Source organism: Mauremys mutica, chromosome 1, assembly GCF_020497125.1.
Source record: "Mauremys mutica isolate MM-2020 ecotype Southern chromosome 1, ASM2049712v1, whole genome shotgun sequence".
In the NCBI taxonomy this organism is placed as follows: Eukaryota; Metazoa; Chordata; order Testudines; family Geoemydidae; genus Mauremys; species Mauremys mutica.
This window is the reverse complement of record NC_059072.1, coordinates 14772963-14793628: the sequence shown is the minus strand read 5'-3', so window position 1 is coordinate 14793628 and position 20666 is coordinate 14772963. Positions and strand designations below refer to the sequence as shown.

Below are 20666 nucleotides of genomic sequence, written 5' to 3'. Positions count from 1 at the left end.
AAAAGGAAAAAACTGGTATTTTCTGTCAGCAAGCTTGACTGTAGAACAACCTCCCAAGAGATCTGGTAGAAGCCCCATGTCTCGAGCTCTTTGAAACCAGACTGTAATAGAGAACAATCCTGCATCGTCAAGGTTTTCTGTAGCTCCACTGATGTGCATGATGCTGTACAGACAACAACAATATCTCGCTCTTATGTAGTGCTTTACAGAGGAAGTAAGCATCATTATCCCTATTTTTCAGATGAGGAAACTGAGGCATGGAGAGGTGAAGTGACATGCCCAAGGTCTGTCAGCGGCAGAGCCAGAAATAGAACGGGGACTCAGGAGACTTGGGTTCTGTGTGCTACCCACTAAACTGCACAAGGTCGCAGTGCAAAGTAGCATAAAAACTAGGACTCCAATCTGACAAATGGATACTAACATGGGTCCACATGGGAATTGGAACAACTGCTTGTGAGACGTGCAATCCCACTTAAGTCGATAGGAATCTTACTGTTGGTTTTCCTGGGAGCAGGAGCAGACCCCAAGTCCTGGCCTATAAGTTAAAGATGACTAATTAGGGGCTTTTCATTCTTTTTTTCTCAGCAGGTACAACCATATGTAAATACAACTGTGCTGGAAAAAACACTCTCAGAGGTACAGATCCTGTCTCGCGTTCAAGCTTCAAAGTCATCTTTTCAACAGTAATAACTCTATCTATTTACATTCTTGTCAAAACCATGTGACATCTATAAGGGGGAAAAATAAGCAAGGTAAGAGTCTATTTCTGGAAAAAATTTTGCAAGGAAATTAGATTAACCTGGGTGGAATTCTATCTGGGAATTTGGAGTCTGTCGTGGTGATTAAATCATCATTTCTGTCACACTACTCTAATCGGCTGTCAAATACCATTCCGCAGCCCCATATGTAACTTGGCTTCCTAGTTATTCCGTGTATGTTACCTTCTGTATACAAAACAAATACCAAACAAGGAGGTGTGCACAGTTTAGCATTTAGAAGAGTCATTAGCCGTGATTATTATTGTGTGTTTTCACATCGCACAACATAAGCTTGTTTTATTTATTCAAAGAATATTAAAAAACAGGTGTAGTCAAACACGGAGTGCTAAAGGTGAATTGGAGAGAATTCTCAGCAGACATTGGTATGCATTCAGTATCTGCCACGCTAGCAGCAGTTGCTTAACCCTTTCTTCAATATTAGCACAGTTAGGGTAGGATATTATAAAATCACTGGGGATTTCGATACCCAATTGCCATTAACTTTGATGGGAATTGTGTATCCGAACCTTTAAAGCAGCCTAGTCCCTTAATCTCAGTCTTAATTTCAACATATACTACGGTCCCGGTGCCTTATAAATCCACCTGTCCCGTGGAACAAAGGTTTTTTGAATGTGTGTGTTTGTTTTAAAGAGGAGCCCAGTATCAGTCAATGGCATTCACTCTGAAAGCATGATTGTCCCTTCAGTGCTGGAGAAAAGGCCGCTGGGCCTGATTTTTGGAGGTGCGGAACTCCCACGGACCTCAGTGGAATTAGTGAATGCTCAGCATTTCTGAACAATCAGGCCATGCACATACAGTGCCGTGACAAGATTTTGGATAATAGTCACTATTTCATGATTCATTACACACAAAAAAATCATGTGGGATTATTAAGTCCCAGCCAGGTGCTTTAATTTACATGCTTGATGATTGGGATCACCCACTTTCCAACCTGTCCTTATTGTTTCTGATGCAGAAGAAAACCACAAACCAAGCAGTTCCGTGTGCCCATGTTGATCATCCTTGGCTTCAATCAGTTCAAACTTTGGTCGCTCACTGCCCCCCTACAATTCTGGGTGAAGGGAGGAGTTTCCTTCAGAGTTCAGCACAGTGTGACTCCAAGCAAGGGGCTTAAAAGAGCTCAGCATGCTGAGAGTGACCCTCTATCTCTGTGGCTCTTAATATTGCTCACTCTCCAATCCTTAATCCTTTCAAAATCCCCAACCCACTCATTTCTCTGGAGCTCTTAATCCCATTCTTCCCATTTCATGGTCTCTACTGTTACCTCTTACCTATCTCATAGAGCTAGAAGGGACCTTGAAAGGTCATCAAGTCCAGTCCCCTGCCTTCACTAGCAGGACCAAGTTTTTTTTGTTTGTTTTTGGGTGCCCCAGATCCCTAAATGGCCCCCTCAAGGACTGAACTCACAACCCTGGTTTAGCAGGCCAATGCTCAAACCACTGAGCTATCCCTCCCCCCTCTGCTCCTCTTGGCTCATCCGTTCCCCCTTCCCCACTGGTGTTTGTGTTTTACTATGTCCTCTCTTGGCTCACCTCTCACATCTCCTTCTTCTGCAGATCACCTCTCAAGAAAATATGATGCAGCTCTTTGGACGATTAGGCCAAATGTTCTGGAGAAGCTTCAGAGAACTCCCCTAGGAGTTTACCAGAGTCACTATGTAAGCGGTTTCAGGGATGAAGAGGAGTTCGTATACCTCCACACACCCTGTGTTAACCAAGTGTGCCTATAAGGGAGACTTCCTGGGGAGGAGAGAAATAAAGGGACCATGGAAGAAGCAGGGGTAGTAGAGGATGATCAGAGGGCCAAGAAGGCAAGAAGGGAGAAGAGAACTCAACAGATGAGAGAGGGGCCTTGAAAAAAAATCTCAGGATGAGGACAAAAAAGAACCACTCGGTGTGCATGAAAGTAATTTGGCAATATGCTGCCAATATTGTAGCTATGACTCAAGAGCAACAGGCTCTATCGAGAGGTACCTTCAGGGGAAGGTATACATTAGTTACCATGCCTCTGAAGAAGTGAGGTTTTTTTACCCACAAAAGCTTATGCCCAAATTAATGTTAGTCTTTAAGGTGCCACCGGACTCCTTGTTGTTGTTTTTTAAACAAATTTGACATCTACCCAAGATGTTATCAGTAAAACACTGCCTTTAATGCAGTGAGTGTTCATGTAAAATGAATTATTAGCACTCTGAATATATAATGAATTTGTAAACTGTAGAATATTGGTAAGCTGTAACCAACAATGACTAAAAAAAGGTCTGCAAAAAGAACAGGAGTACTTGTGGCACCTTAAAGACTTTCAAAACCCACTGAAGTCAGTGGAAAGACTCATATTGGCATCGTTTAGTGGTTGGAGGAAGGACTCAGATTCCCAGCACTGGCTTGTTTAGGTAAGTTGCTTTTTCCTCACATTACCTATCTGTAAAAGGAGTCTAATACGTTGCTACCACACTGGTGTGTTGTCAGGCTCAATCAATTAATATGTGTAATATGTTCATAAGAAATATCTTCCATTCACAAGTCCATAAGCCAGGTTCTTTGTTCTGTGTCTGTACAACACCCAGCACAAAGGTCCCCATGTCCATGACTGGGGCTCCTAGATGTTACTACCATACGAATAAATAAAAGCATTAATATATCCATATATGTGAATAGGGTTGGTGCACAACAAATACAGTCCCTGTCACAATGCATAACATCATTATGTTCTATTAAGAACATATGGAACAAGATGAGAGCTCATTTCAACAAGTTGTTTCTTTTATACGAGAACATTGACAATGCTGAAATTCAATGACTTTTGGAGGTTTTCCAAGTCAGTCATTTGTAAACACACTATATTCAATTTTTTAAAATTCAATTAAAGTGAACATTAACTTGAGCGACTTAAAATAATGCTGCGCTTTAAAATAAATGCATATCAAATTGAGATATATATTGAATGGCAAATACCATATGTCTCCCCAAACGATAGCTTGCATTTCTTTTGGTAAATATTCCTGACATCTTATTAAGCATCTTGTACTTGAATAAAGATACTACGTACATGAGCACTGGTTTAAAGCTAACCGGCTAAATTAATAATCATTTTACTCAGCTGACCCCTGATGTAAAGGAGTAGTGTGGTCAAACCATCTGCAGACCTGAACTGAAATTCGTATTCTAATGATCCCTTCCACAGTTTACATCCCACAGTTCTGCCAGCCACATTTATGAATTAGCATTTAACACTTCGTCTTCTTTAAAAATTATAACCTCACGCCCCCACTCCCAGTCTGGTTGTTTTAGAAATGGCAACGTCATTTCATACTGTACGCTCCCGTTCATTGAATCCCCTCACTCCTTTCCACCCACCCGTGTGGCTGTGACTCTGGAGGTACGTCTACACTACGGGACTATTCCAAATTTGCATAAACCGGTTTTGTAAAACAGATTTTATAAAATCGAGTGCGCGCGGCCACACTAAACACATTAAATCGGTGGTGTGCGTCCATGGTCCGAGGCTAGCGTCGATTTCTGGAGCGTTGCACTGTGCAAGTCAGATAGAAGTACCTCCCCTTCCTTAACATCGCTCTGACATTTTCCCTTCGTAATCATCTGCAAACAAAAATGATGAACTATCTTTTCTTCAGACAAATGAGCCTTTACAAAACCCATTCAATCCTAAAAATAATATCAAGTCGGATTCTACATCTTGTTTGGAATAACGCCTTGGGGCTACTTGGTATTATCCGGGCTTAAAAAACCAACCCATTGAAACATCTGAGCAAAACACCAGATATTGTTTTAACTGTGATATTTATTCATCTCGTCTGTGGCAGCAATAACTTTTGTTGACATTTTGCCAATTGAAGTTTGCACTCCAATATTTTCTTCCTTCGTCACGCTACTACGGCACCATCCATCCAAAGATCACAGAGCGCTTCGCTAATCATCGACTGAGCCCCACAGTTCCCTTCGAGGCATGGTATATACTTATCCATACTTCTGAAGACAATGAAAATGAAGCACAACGAGGTGATGGCCAAGGTAATACAGTGAGTCATTGCCAAAGCGTGGATTAGAATCCACGGCACCATTGCTCTGCCTACTTATACAGCCCCTATTACCTTAGTATGTAAAGCATTCACTATCTTTAATATATTGGTATTTAATGTATGAGGTAGGGTCCCCCTTTTACATGTGGGGACTTGAGACAGAGAGATACTTAGGGTATGTCTACACTGCACGGTAAGCCCAGGTTTGTGGGACCTGGGCTTGTGGACTTGGTGTTAGCAATCCTGTGCTTGGGTGTCCACACTGCACAGTCAATCAGGATTTATAATTGCTTGGCCTGCGTCTCACAGCCATGCTAATGCACCCAGACCTTCTGACTCAGGTCTGTGACTTGATCTGCATCTTCTCTGCAGAATGAGAAGGTTTGGACCCAAGTCACAGTAGGATTTGGACTCTGATCAACCCCACCTAGCAGTGTCCTAGGACCTGGGTGCTTGCTGACCCAAGTCAGAAGGATTTGTGTGTGGACAGAAGGGCAGTTGGGCTTAGTAAGCAGTGTAGCTCTACCCTCAGTGACTTGCCCAAGAGCATACAGGTAGCCAGTGGCAGAGCAGGGATGTGAACCCAGGTCTCTCAAATCTCAGAATCAGTGGGTCATCATTCCTACAAGAACTATCGCCACAAGGGCACCAGGCCTCCTTACTGCCGTTGGGTAAAGTTTTCAAAGGTGCTTAAGTGACTTAGAATCCCAAGTCCCATTTCCAAAAGTGACTTAAGCACTTAGGAGTCTAAGTCTTATTGCATGCCACTCAGGTGCTTTGAAACTGTACCCTGTAACTCTCTACTCAGGGCTATTATCTGTACCCGTTTGTGGATTCATTTCATTTTCTCTTCACTAGCTCCTTTGCATCCCTTTACCATAAAGAATATTAGCACCACGTGAGGAGAAGTGTCTCAGAGAAAGGAAAAATACTGAACTTCACTAGACTACAGAGACAAACAACTAAAATGATTACAGGGTTGCGGTATGCAGTTGTGTGCATGCGCACTGCGATCTCCTTATGTGCCACTTTCAGATGTGTACACAACTGCCTGTTTCGCACGAGGAAAAGCACAACTCACGAGTAAAACTACGAAACTTGGGCCATAATACCACCCCCTATTTTTTTATTCTCAAGTTCCGACCAGCCTTTCAGGCTTTGGCATGCATTCCAAATCAATGGCAAGGCTGCTGCTTTCAATGAAGTAATTTTTTGAATCACCTGAGTGCAAAAGGACCATGTTCTTGGATGGAAAACAGGGCTGGAGCAAAGCAATACAGGGGCCCAAGGCATGCCATAATATAGGGCCTCCCCACATCTTTACTCCTATAGCCCCCCAGAACGGCAGCAGAATGGAGTCCCTGTGTCCTCCCCAGGAGTGGCAATACTTATTCCAGCAGCAGGGCATATACACTTGAGTGAGTGGGACAAATCTGCTGCTCTCTTCTTCCACATGCAGAGTCCTCTGCTGGATAGGTGTTGTTGGGGGACCCCCCCCCAGCAGTGGCTCTTGGTGCTAACACCCCACTGAGATGAACAGGGCAGTTCTCCCTTCTCAGGGCTCTCATTTCTGGCTCTCTGTGGACTCAGGAAGAGGATCCCCTACACTGGTTACACTGGGGTCACGTTTTCAACATTTTCTTTGCAATCTTTCCTTAAAGGAAAGCTGAGATTCCAGCCTTATCAGGTGACTGCAGGAGCTGAGGCACTATGCACCGTCTTACAGTGCCTAGGCTTTAACCTGGCCCTGGGGAAAACCTCTCTTTTTCATGCTCTGAGTCCACAAAAACAGCTACATTTAATTTTACCAGTTTAACAAAGCGAATTCACTGTCAGGCTAGGAATAACCATGAGAAATTTTTGGCCCAAATAAAAGCTTTTTAGACCCCCCCCACCCACGCAGAAAATAGTGTCTTCTCTAATGAAAGCTCCTGCTCAGCTAGGACGTAGAACATTCCTGCTGTGACACAAAGATGCCTATCGTGTAGGAGCTTCATTTGACCATATCACTTTGTTTTGCACTTTTCTGCGTTAGCACCTCTGTAACCGGCACATGGGGAAATCATGATGCAGTTACTGAAGTGCGACATATCCCATACCTCAAGCTGATCAAACTAACACTTTAAAATGAATGGCAGGTGGCAAAAATGTGAAAGGCAGCAACGTTTTAGTAGGGCAAGAAAGTCTACCTCTGGGCTCCCTTTTTTCTGTGACAACACCCCATATCCAGTTGTCTTCTCCTTCATTTGTGACTTCTCTAAGTCTCTGGGACACAGCCATCTCCAATCACTCCTTCTGCGTTGCGCTATGGGGTTTCTGTTAGATGTTTGTTCATCTTCCCAGCAAACCTTCTACCTGATTCGCTGTGCAGAATGAAAGGTCACCTTGGACCATTGGCTCACTTAGTCTTCTGTCAGAATGTGAAGTCTATTATTTGACTCAAAATATAAAATTCTATAATATTATATATCTTTTAAAACATTCCTATTGGAAGTACTTAATATTTGCATTACAATATAACAGCAAGAACATCTTATATTTAAAGAATATGATCATGATAAGCCTAAAATAGCCAAAAATATAATGTCCATTGAAATGCTTCCTTTCAAATTAGAAAGGAGGGCATGAAAGTTTATAGAAAGTCTTAGTGGTGCTGATGTGGACCTTCTGCACTTTTCACTTAGAAAAGATGAGGAAGAGCTTTGAGCCAGGAATGCATTTCTTTATTCACAATTCCCGTTTCTCTAGTGTAAATCAGTCAACCTTTCTCCCCATTGGCAGGGCCGGCTCCAGGCACCAGCCCAGCAAGCAGCTGCTTGGGGCAGCACGTCCAGGTCTTCGGTGGCGGGTCCCTCACTCCCTCTCCGAGCAAAGGACCAGCCACCGAAGTGAATAAATGAATAATTGGAGATACACCTATCTCCTAGAACTGGAAGGGACCCTGAAAAGTCATTGAGTCCAGCCCCCTGCCTTCACTAGCAGGACAAAGTACTGATATTTGCCCCAGATCCCTAAGTGGCCCCCTCAAGGATTGAACTCACCACCCTGGGTTTAGTAGGCCAATGCTCAAACCACTAAGCTATCCCTCCTCCCTGCTGAAGCCTGACGCGGTGGTGGTAGAGCTGCAGATCGCGATCACGGCTTTTTTTTTTCTTCTTTTTGCTGCTTGGGGCAGCAAAAACCCTGGAGCCGGCCCTGCTCCCCATTACCAACTGAATACTAAGTCTCCTCCAGATTTCTTAGAAAGTGTTACATGGGCCCCCAAACTACCTTGGAATGTGTAAGTTTATAAAAGAATTTCAAGGACTAGCCACAGTATTTAGCCAAAAGGAGTTTTGAATGAATGACATGTCAGGGTTCCAAGTCTCCAGACTGATGTATATTGAAAAACTCAGCTAGGAGTCATGACTAATAGCTCCCACATTCATGCAAATATCTGTTTATCAAGATGTCAACTGAGACTTTCTGATCAACAGGGCTGGGCTATCAACAGCACCTTTCCTCTCAAAGTGTTTTACAAAGTAGGGACTCTGCTATTGACTTTACATGGAAGTTGTTTGGATACTAGGGTGATGCTGACAATCAACTGATTAATAGATAGCTAGACAGGAGCTGATTAGCCAGATTTGTACTGTTAAACTGTTCTCATTAACCAACAATGTGTATTGTGTTTGAAAATCTGACTAATAGAGGGCCAACATCAACTCCCCAGCAAGGAACTGCAGATATTGGATTTATGTGTCACCACTGAAGTTACCAAAGTTTCCCTACAATTTTCTCTTATCCTTGCCCAGGATTAAAACATAATGCAGCCAAATCCTATGATGGTGTAGATGGGCACAGCTCCATTGAAGCCAATGGCATTATATCAGTTTATACCAATTGAGGATCTGATCCTTAGATTCTATTTAACACCCCACCATATCCTAATAAGCTTAAGTTTCACTAATTCTCTTTAACTGTCAAATTCTGTGTCAAAATTAAAGTCATCAATGTTAGTACAATACTCTACAATGGCAAAACGTTTTGATATTCTATGAGGGCAGGAATGTTACTGCATTCTTAAATTACACACATACACCAGAACACACCTGTAAGATTACATACAATCCACTGTGTAGGTTTATAAAGTTACAAACAGCAGCAGCAAAACTGTGTACATTAAGTAGTCAAGTAACCTATAACCTTCTGTTGTGTAAACCCATTCTCCTACTTCCTTGATCTCTCTCTATCATTTCTAATGCACTTTATCAGATCTTACTTTGTGGCAGGGAATGCGCATTTTACATGTTTTTAATGTAGGGTTGCCAGGTGACTGGTTTTTGACTGGAATGCCCGGTCGAAAAGGGACCCTCGTGGCTCTGGTCAGCATTGCTGATCAGGTCGTTAAAAGTCCAGTTGGCGGTGAACTGGGGCTAAGGGTGGCTCCCTGCCTGCCATGGCGCTGCACAGCTCTTGGAAGCAGTGGCATGTCCCCGCTGCGGCGCCTACCCATAGGGGTAGCCTGTGGCTCCCTACATTGCCCCTGCACCAAGTGTCAGCTCTGCAGCACTCATTGGCCGGGAACCATGGCCAACAGGAGCTGTGGGGGCAATGCCTGTGTTCAGGGAAGCATGCAGAGCCCCCTGGCTGCGCCTCCGCATAGGAGCCGGAAGGGGGACATGCTGCTGCTTCCAAGAGCTGCTTGAGGTAAGCGTCACATGGAGCCTGCATCCCAACCCACTCCCGTACCCCACCCCCCTGCCCCAGCCCTGATCCCGCCCCTGCCCTCCAAACCCCTCAATTCCAGCACAGAGCCCCCTCCTGCATCCCAAACCCTTCATCTCCAGCCCCACTCCAGAGACTGCGCTCCCAGCCAGAGCCCTCCCACCCCCACCCCAACCCTCTGCCCCAGCCCTGTTCCCCCTCCCGTCCTCCGAACCCCTCGGTCCCAGCCCAGAGCACCCTCCCGCACCCCAACCCCCTAAGCCAGCCCAGTGAAAATGAGTGAGTGAGGGTGGGGAGAGAAAGCGACAGAGGGAGGGCAGATGGAGTGAGTGGGGGTGTGGCCTCGGAGAATGGGCGTGGCCTCAGATGAGGGGTGGGGTAGAGGGTGGGGCAAGGGTGTTCGGTTTTGTGGAACTAGAAAGTTGGTAACCCTACCTTAACAGTCTCTGCTCAACTATTGTGCTCTCCACTCTCTCTCTGAAAATAGTTCCCCCTTTAAAAAAAATCCAATGGGCAATAATAGCAAGAAATATATCTTGGGGTTTTTTGGTTATTCTTTTAATAAGTTCCAGCTGTGAGTGATATTTAAAAGGAACTTGTGATTAACTGGTTATTACACTGAAATATGATTCTAGAAACATCTCCACATATTTCTTCTAATACTTCAATTCATATTAGAGTATTAATGATACTCTGATAGAGTCCCCAAGGAAGTGATCGGACAGCAGAGTGGAGTGCAGGATGTCATTGTTGAGAACAGGCACGGTAAAATGCGATGGGCTGGGCATATAGCTTGGCTCACTGACAATCGATGGACTCTAGCTGTCGCCGAGTGGTACCCATGGGAACTGAAATGACCACTCGGCAAAGATCCAAAGAGATGGGAAGATTTTATTGTGAAGACATGGCCGCACATGGAGAAGGAAGGCCAGAATACAGGAAAAATGGAAGATGTGTTCTGATTGGCGCAATCTATACGAGGGCTGAAGGACCGATCGATCAAGGTGATCAAGGTGAATACTTTATTGGCAAAAGGGGAACTATCAATGTGTAATCAAAACTAACTTACTTCCCCCCTTTAATATGTTCACAAAGCCCATGTAATAATTTGTGTTAGGACCTGATCCTGAATATGCTCCACATGTGATATTCCCAAAGACTGAGCCCTCTGATTTGCCTGAAAAATGTGTTCTGACTTTTTCTTATATACCACACATAACAACATATAGTACACGGAAATACGTGTTTCCTTACTTATTCCTTATACAGGAAAACTCCCTTACATTTCACTAGAAGCTTTGCCTGAGCAAAGACTACAAGATTCCCTCTCTGTATTGTGTTTTATGGGGCAGATCCTCAGCTACATCCAAAGAGCACAAGTCAAGGGATGCTTTGCAAAGGTGGCTTAAAGTTTAACTGGGCTAGGGAGGATATCCCCAGTATAAGCTTGATCCTCTGGTGGCATAAAACCAACATGGGGGCTCGGATATTGTTCACCTTCCCTGCAGCCAGGTGTCACATTACTGGCTATGCACTATCTTGAACCTGCAACTGCTTTGTGCGGGCTGTTTTCCCTGCACAAGGTTAAAGCAGCATCAGGGACACTGCAACTTAGATCAGGCCGCCAGAGGTTGACTGAAAACACAGCCGAAGACTGTCGTGGTCCACAGCCATGACCCGCTTTTATCTAGCCACCCACTCTTTTGTTTGCCATACTGTCAGCAGGGAGGATGAGTGGCAAAAGAGCCTCTTTGTCAGGTCTACGCTACAAGTGCATCCCCCTTTACACTGGGGTAATCCTCCCTGGGTCAATAACATTTAGGGACAGATTACACCAGTAGTACTATGCAAAGGGGCCATACCACATGAATTGGCGTTATAGCTTCATATTGGCAGCATGCATGGCAAACCCTACCAAAAGAAACCAGAATCACATAATGGAGGAATTGTTAATATAAACAAAGCATTTAAATACATGGCCAATTTACAGTAGTTCTTAAATACCATCTCTTTCTTTTCAAACCATATTTATTTTTGCATATATGGCGAGTGAGGATTGTGCATTCAAACAACCAGACCCATTTATTACCACACGAAGTGGAGATGGGAAAAATCTATTCAGTCATCTAGTCTGTCCTCAAGCCAATGGAGGATAATTCCCTACAGTATGATTTCTAACATTTTCCCAACCCAGGTACTCTAAGGATTGGGCTTTCATCTCATTTCCTTTGGAAGACTGAACAGATCCCATTTTTCCTGATAGTCACTCTAAATTTTCCTTCCTGTAGTTTTATCCGTATTTTATAATTTTATCCATCGTCAAAAACAATTCCTGTCCGTCTCTCACCATCTACACCTAGGCTGCTATGGATGCTGGAGTTGCTGTCCCCCAGAACAGCATTTTACCACTTTGTTTTTAACAGTCTTTGACATAAACACACCATACAATATTCCAGCACATTTTACTCGGAGGTATTGTCATGGTTTGGTCACAAAATAATGTTAGTTGCTGTCTAGTGGATACCCACTTGAGCGATGGTCTAGAACATAAACACAAGCTACTTTCAGTCATTAAGATCATTCACACTTGAATGAAAATATAAAAGGCATCGCATACCTTGAAATTCTACATGAAACTGGAATCCCGTTGAGGGATTCTAGTAACAGTGAGAACAATTAGAGTGTTTATGTCCACAAGTGGAATTACTACCTTTATTTATCTACATTTTGGAGGGTTTTTTTTAAAATCATGATTAAAAGCCTCTCTCTTCTCCTGCTTAATGTTTATTCCCCCCCATCTCATCTCCTATATCTCAGGTTCTGTAGTCCTGAATCAATAATAAGGATGTACACATACTTTTAAAAGATCATTACAGACTCCCAAATATTATTCCTTTCCTTGCAAAGCTTCTTTTTGCCTTATAAGAGTATTTTCCACGCAGTGAAACAGGCACCTATTTTTGCTGTAAGTGGTGAGGTGGGGTTTCCGGTGTGTATGACAGAGGTAGATCTGCTTATAAGATTCTCTGGCAGATTGTAAATTCTACTCGCAAATTGTTCTCTCAGAAGAAAAGTTGCTTCCCCCGCCCACCATGATTAAAGATGGTGCATCTCTGAGATAGAGTGGAGCAAGAGCTGGGATTGATTGCATAGAGGGAAGGCTGGTTTAATGCCACTCCTAATGACAACTTGTGAAGATTAGGAAGCTGTCAGAATCAGATATCAGCAAAGGCATGGGATTGCTTTGTGAAGTCAGTTTGAATTAATTAACGGTTGCTTCCCTTTGATATCACTTTGATATTTGGCTGCAGCTGGATAAAAATCAACCACAAAGGAAACTTCATTGTGTTTATCATTGCTTAGGACTCTGTTTAGCCAACTGTTTTCTATATCCAGTGGTTGCCTTTTTAATTGTCCTGGCACTGTGCACGAGAAATAGGCTTTTATTAATAAATGGAGTTGTGGTGGCATGCTTTTCAATGACTGCTCCTCTCCACTGCTGAAAATACTTACAGCATGTATCCTGGGAGCAAAGTCATTAAGAGATTCCAGCAGCGCTGCAAGTGAAATGATGTACAGCTCCAGAATAAGACAAACGCCAGACTCGGCATTCAAATATATCCTTGTATTTCTTTTCCAGATGAACAGCATGTAAATCCTTTAATGTTACTGCTTTTTATTGCTAGAAGTATGTAGTGATAATGAGACGTGCACATTGACAACACAGCATATTGGGTTGGATCCTCACTGTGTGCAAAATGGAGTTTACAACAGACTATATTGGTTTATGTCCACTGAAGATCTTGACCCATCACCAAAACATGGAACTAAGCAATATTCAGTGACATCCCCCAGTTGTTCTGAAACCTGAGATCTCCGGAAGTACACCTAGCTATATCCTCGGCTAAGTTTTTGGGATGGGCACCCACAACACAGCCTTCTTACAGCTGGCAGGCCAACTCTGACATTTCTTTCACATTTTTCTTTAGCTGAAGGTTTTGGATGTCTACCGAGACCATTCCATAAACAAGGTTGTACTGCAGACAGACCCTTCCATCCAGAAAAATCATAAAAAGGGCTTTATAGACTGCATATGACATATAAGGATCACTTGACAGCCACTGAAGTATAGCAGGGTTGCCAAACTCTGGGTGGAATGTAGCAGTCGTTCAGCACTAGCAACATTACACAAAGGTTTTTAGCAGTGGAAGTGAAAATTAAATTCTCCTACTGAATTTGGAGAGGGAATATTTAAGTAGGCATGCCGTAATTACCCCAATTGTAATTTAAAGCAGGCGCTAGGATTAACACTCTTGCTTTTTTCAGAATGTGCTATATTTAAAGCGGGACCTTTGATGATTACTAAGTGGGCATGATTTAGGTTCTACTTCTTAGCCAGTGTATGGCCTCTTCAAACAGCACCGTGCTCCCTAGCAACCTGCTGTAGCACTGGTTCATTACTGGTTCAGATGGGAGAGTGCCAGCTACTGAACCACTAACACGGCTAACATGCAACACCCTGGATTACCCCTGGAGGGCTCCCACACAAATAATAATCAGACCGTATTTCATGAGGTCTGATGAGCGAACAGTGCAAGGGCCACATCTGGGTATGGAAAATGTATGGTGGGCCATGAATGCTCATGAAATTGAGGTTTGGAGTGTGGGAGGGGGTGTGGGCTCTGGGGTGGGGCCAGAAATTAGGAGTTCAGGGTGTGGGAAGGGGCTTTGGACTGGGGCAGGGGGTTGGGGTGCAGGGTGGGGGAGTGAGGGCTCCAGCTGGGGTTGTGAGCTCTGCGGTGAGCCTGGGAATGAGGGGTTGGGGGTGCAGGAGGGTGCTCTGGGCTGGGACCAAGGGGCTCAGAGGGCAGGAGGGGGATCAGGGCTAGGGCAGAGGGTTGGGGTGCAGGAGGGGGTCAGGGGTGCAGGCTCCTGGTGGTGCTTAGCTCAAGCAGCTCCCCGAAGCAGTGACATGTCCCTCCTTGGCTCCTATGCATAGAGGCAGCCAGGGAGCTCTGCATGCTGCCCCATCCGCAGGTGCTGTCCCTGCAGTTTGTATTGGCCGCAGTTCCTGGCCAAGGGGAGCTGCAGCGGTGGTGCTTGGGTCAGGGGCAGCGTGTGGAGCCCCTGGCTGCCCCTACATGTAGGAGCCGGAGGAGGGACATGCCGCTGCTTCTGTGAGCTGCGCGGAGCCACGGTATGGAGCGGGGCAAGTCTCGGACCCTGCTCCCGAGCGGGAGCTTGAGGGCTGGATTAAAACATCTGAAGGGCCGGATGTGGCCCCCAGGCCGGAGTTTGCCCACCCCGATATAGGACATGGACATGATATAGGAGAACCTTTTTTAAAATAAGGCAGATTGCCTGGCAGACCTGGTCACAATGACAGAAGTTTGTTGCACATACAATATAAAACCTCCTTTGCAGTCTGGGGTTATGGCTGTGACCACTAGGCCATGCTTCCCAACCAGACCCTGAGTGGGGACCATTACAGGGCCTAACAGACACTGCTACCAAAGTTCTCCAATCAGCCGTACAGGGACAAAAGCACTCCTACAGTGGAACACCTATAGGGACACTACTCGAAGAAGTATGAGGTTTTCTACTTTTGTTTAAAACCAACACTTCCACATAGAAATAAATAACTTAAAAGTAATTAGAATTTTATAAATTGCATCCACTATGGTCTTTCTCCATGAACTAGAATAGTTTGTGATATAATTTCTAATATAACATCCATTCAGAAGTTCAGATTCATTGTTTGGAAGATGCAAATACTATTAGTAATGTTGACATCAAGACAGAGTAAGCAACGGAGGAGTTTATCTGTTTTGCTGATATGCACAGTATATCAACTTCAGCTTGTATTCCCTTGACACTGTTTTTTTGTTCTCCATCAAGAGAAGATACTATCCTGTAAATGGTATCTAAATACCTAAAAACAAGTTTATTTGGATGATAAAAACTCCATGATATGAGAAGGATTTTCATAGCTAAAGAAAAAATGATACTAATCAAGAGTAGAAAGAAGCTATTGGATCCTGGCTTATGCTGAAAATTTCTCTCTCTCTCTCTCTCTCTGTGTATATATATATATATATATATATATATAAAAACAAACTTTTACATGATTGTATCCTCCTGAATATGATTAAAACCAGAAAAGCCTTGAGATGTCAGCTGGTGCTATGTTCTTCTTCAGCTTCCTTTTTTGTTGTTGCTGTTAAAAAAAAGTCTTGGAGTACATCATTAACTTATTAATTTCATAATACAAAGGAAATTTGGTTAAAACAGTGATGCTGCAACTTTAAATTACAGAACTAGCTTGGTATTTAATGAGAGATTTAGCACAGCGGGGTTTCTGTTAAATTAAGTTGTGCCTTCACATCACAGTGGGAAAACAGGTGTATATTGGTTTAGAATTATGGAAATGTTGACTAATTCCAAGGCTTGTAATCAAACAGCAAGGCACCCTGCAATATTTTCTTCCAAGAATGTGCATTAATCATTTCTTTCTGGTCCTATTTTCTTCATGTCCACTAAAAGGCTGAAACTCAAAGGAATACATACAACAGCAATGTTTTCATCTTCTCTGCTAAGGATGAGGTTTATCAGCTAAAACTATAAGAAAAAGAGCGGAGTACAGTGCATCACCAAGATAAGTTGAAATGGATAGTGGAACGTACAGCAAATGAAATGTAAAACAAAGCCCAAGCTTTAAGAAGCTTTTCTGGTTTTCATATGAGGCCCAATACAAAACCCACTGAAGTTGATCCGAGTCTTTCCACTGTGGCCTTTGGATCAGGCCCTCATTTAGAGGATGAGACACAGAAGGCACAAAAACAATTCAATTAATCCAAGATCCTAGAGATCCTTTTGGTTGCAGATGTCTTTTACTACCGAACCACACACAGACAAAATCTAGTATTACAATGAAGCAGGATGAGGCAAGATGTCAAGCACATACTGGTCCCAATTCTCCCCTGGTGCAAATCCAGTTTGGTGCCCAACGGCAATGGGAGATGGTTCCTGTTTGTGCAGAAAGAGATTAGGTGCATGTTCAGCCATGAAATCTGTATGCTGGTTCCTTCACGTTCTGTAGAAACTGCTAATGTAGCCTGATCCAAAGACACGGACGTTAATGAGATTCTTTTCATAATCTTCAGTGGGGGCTAGATCCGGCCTGCAGTGAAACTGGGCTGGATCTCCAATTAAAGGGAAGTAGAATCCAATGTTCTCAGTATGCAAATTGCAGCTCCAGACAGAGTGAATCTTACTGACTTACAATGAAGTTGTTTTGTGGAAACACTGCTTCACTGTAACAAGGTGCTACAACCTCTATAAATTATTAGCATGCAGTGGGTACAGAATATGTGCATTCAACACTGGTGATGGATTTATGCTTGGATTATTCTATTTTCATTTAAGAATTAGGTGCAACTTGAAAGTAAAATCCAGTGTTGCCCCAACACTTAGAATCATGTGATTATGTGATAATCTCACCTTTCTTTTTTTTTTTTAAAAAAGGTAAGTTTCTAACACTAAAAACTGCAGAGAAAAACTTGGAAGTGTGACCCCTAAAGGTTGAAAAAGTAGAAGGCAAAATTAAAAAAAGAACCCAAAATCTATTGTTTTAAAAATGTTTGTGATTTTTGAGCCAGTCTGATGTTCTTTGAATGCTTGGCAACGCCGGTAAAAAACAGTCCAGACAACAGCCCCACAATGACTGGTTACAAAGAAGCGGGAGACGCAAATTGCAGCATTTAGCTACTGGCCTAAGTAAGGAGCCGTGCAGAGCTGAACCACACATGAGGAGCTCCGTTTAGGGCACATTCCAGGCTTCCGCAAAAGCAGGGAGTGCAACTTTGACAGCCCTTCTGTGGGCTGCACAGAGAGAAAGAGGACTTGACGGGGTAGTCCTTGGAGTCCTGGAGATGATATAACAAGCAACAAAGCTTTTCATTTATTTTCCTGCATCTGGGCTAGAACTTAGAGGACTTTCGAGTGCCCTCTCCCTCAGCGGCTTCCACTTAAAACTAAGGAGGATATCCATTCTGCTATTGCAGGACTTTTGTGTCACAGCGATTTCACACTTAGATCATCAGATTAGCTTAAATATTTAGCTGTGACAACCCGAGTAAGTTTTCCAGACCCGGAGAAGAGCTCTGTGTAAGCTTGAAAGCTTGTCTCTCTCACCACAGAAGTTTGTCCAATTAAAGATATTACCTCACCCACATTGTTCTCTACAGTTCATTTTCCCTGGTAAATCCCATGACTCTCCCACCTGTACAAGGTGGACCAGCCAGATCCTTATTTTTCAAACACATGGAGTTGAATTCACATGCAGCACATGGGAGCTAAAGAAGATTTTTTTTGTCATGTATCTGCTAGATCGAGTGGTGTGGAACCTGTACTTATCAACAAGAGCCATATTTTTACAGTGCCTTTTGTCTTCACTTCTGTTTGGAACCTTACACAGCAAACAAGTACTTGAGTTTTTTATTCCACATATGACCAATACTCAGCTGTATCCAACAGAATGATATAAAATATTAAATTGACTGATTGTTTAACTCCAAAGATTTGTGGTTATCAAGTTACTACCTTGAAATGTGATGATTATGACTGTAATTTAGAATTTAAAGATTACATATTACACACATAAGCAACTGATCACTAGTACAACTGTATCTATAATAACTGTCAGCGTAATGGGTTAGTGGTTACAGATTGCTGAAAACCAAAACAAAATGGGAGAACATTTTGAATACAATTACATTATAATATTTTCTAATGTACATCAGTACACAGCCATCAAAGTAACTGCTACGTATTGTTTAGAAACCATTATGCCTATGCTGGCTACATTTTGTCCTTTTCCGCTTTTCCCCCTCAAAAACCAAAACAAAACAAAACCAGACCCTTAGGAAAAAAAGAAATCTTGGTGTGTGAAGTTTTGTTTTCCTATTTGCCTTTTTTCCCCCCCAAAAAAATCTGAGTCCACCTTACACTTTAGCAGCTGCTGCTACCCAGCAGGGATCACTATTATTTCCAGCCAGGGGACATTCTGTATAAGAGCACTTTTCTTCCAAGCTAATGCCATCGCTACTAGACTGGCCAATTGGCATGGCTACTGAATGTGAACTATCAGGTCAGCAACCCTCCTTCGTAAAGACCAAAGTCATTTCTGGCACTAAGAGCCTATAACTAGCATCTTCAGAAAAGCGGCTATTTTGTAGTGATAAAGTGATTAGGTTCAAAAAGAAAATGTACTCACCCCAGGTAAGGTTTTAATATTGTGCAGTGCATTCTGTGCCTCAAGTGCAGCTTTTCTTGTATAAAATGTTACGAAACAACAACCTAAAGAGAGAAATGAAAAGAAATTACCGACAATGGTTTGTGAGACTACAATAGGGGGGAAAAATAATTGAATGATGCATTATGAAGGCTGAAAATGTGAAGTATAATGAGACTGCATGAATGCCATGAATCAAAGGAAACTTGTATTGTTTAAAATAAAATAATAAAAAAAAGCCACCCCCACATGTTGTATCTATAGCACGCCTAAACCCTTAGCAGGCTGGAACCACTTTGAAATTAAGTTAACCAAAATTCAATCGACCCCATAGCATACACAAAGTTATATTTTGTATAGGTTCTCCATTAAGGTATGATTATAAGCAGCTTGCAAGCTAAAAGCCGTAGAAATTTACCAAAGCAGCCCAGCTAGAAAAGTGGGCTTAAAAAGCAGGACCTTACTGAAAGAGACATATACAGGAGCTAAGCTTTTCTGGTAAACTACAATCATGCTTCCTAAGGAGGGTTGGGGGTGAGGCACTGTGAAACCTGTGATTAGAAGTGCCTCAGTTTAGAGAAGGAATTCAATGTGCCTTTTTGGGGACATTGGAGCCTGCTGCCATCTGTGGAGGCTGTTTGACAGTCCTTTAGCTGTATCTTTCCCCAGTCTTAGGTAGAGGAATGGATTTGTGGGCAAACGTGGCTTAAAACCACCTTAGTTCCCTACCCTTTCCCAGGGCTGCGAGTCCTGTGCTGTGCCTCCAAAAGGCAAAGCACCGAATCTCATCCCTGGATTCAATTCCCAGCTCTGCCACAAAACTTCATGTGTAGCCATGAGCTAGCCAGGTAAGTGTTGTGCTTCAGTTCCTCAGCTCTATTTGGATCAGTTTATGTACATATCTTATAGGGATGCATGGCGGGAGTGGGGCTTACAAAATTCTTTGAGATACTAGGATGAAAGGTGCTACTAAAGTGCAAACCATGATTTGTAGATCAAAATGCTATATATTTTACTAGAGTTTCAGAAGACCATCAGCTATACACAGGCAGCTGCAGAGGGTTCAGAATCCTTTGGGGGGGGTGTGTGAATGAGGACTAGGATGTTCACTGCATCATACCCCTTGCTGCTTACCAAGATGGTGTGACACCCAGTATTCCAGTTTCCATTCAGTCATTCAGCATAGACACAAGTGGTAAGCAGGATGTGGACAGAGACAGAACAGAATACAACTAGCACAGAATCTTAATTAGTCTAGAAGGAAGGTTGGAATCTTCAGAATACTCCCTCCTGCCACCTCTCCCTTGGTTCAAGCTGCAGATTGTGCTTTGAGTGCTCTCTGGGGCTTTGCAATTGGGCCAGCTACAAATGTTACCTTTATAACAAGCAAAGGTAATCGTGTTCCCAGCCAGAATACATGGGGGACCTTATTCCCTAACACAGAAATGCACTCACAGGCAATATAATATACTCACACAGGCAGGTAATGCAGACTTATCACAGTCAGGAGAAACACCATTCACAAATGAATGCCAGTAGATCCCCTTAAAATTTCACAGTTTACAAAAGAGCTCATTTGGTAATGATTTCAGTCATTTGTGGGTCATTCAGCAGGATCATTCAATCAGTCAGCAGTTGATTGTTAGCCATTTCTGCTTTTTATAGGAGTTCAGAGTTTTAAAATCTTCCACTGAGGGCAAGCCTTGTGATTTCAGATTATTTTACTCCAGAATTAAACCTGTATTTGTGCCATTAGTCAATAATACAACAGAAATGCAGCAATGATTTTTTTCCGCATTTTACCAGCCAATTTTACATCACACTGTCAATCAGAGCCTCTTGGGTTAGTTTT

General features: G+C 43.0%; 1 protein-coding gene across 3 annotated transcripts in view; it reads right to left on the bottom strand.

The window, feature by feature from the left end:
* The window catches only part of CELF2 (CUGBP Elav-like family member 2), a 451780-nt gene that overhangs the window by 90924 nt on the left and 340190 nt on the right, over positions 1–20666 (bottom strand). For all 3 annotated transcript variants that reach the window (XM_045029015.1, XM_045029013.1, XM_045029014.1), the window contains one exon: positions 18797–18879. In XM_045029015.1, coding sequence (XP_044884950.1) covers positions 18797–18879 — 83 coding nt within the window. The remainder of the gene's footprint in view (positions 1–18796; positions 18880–20666) is intronic.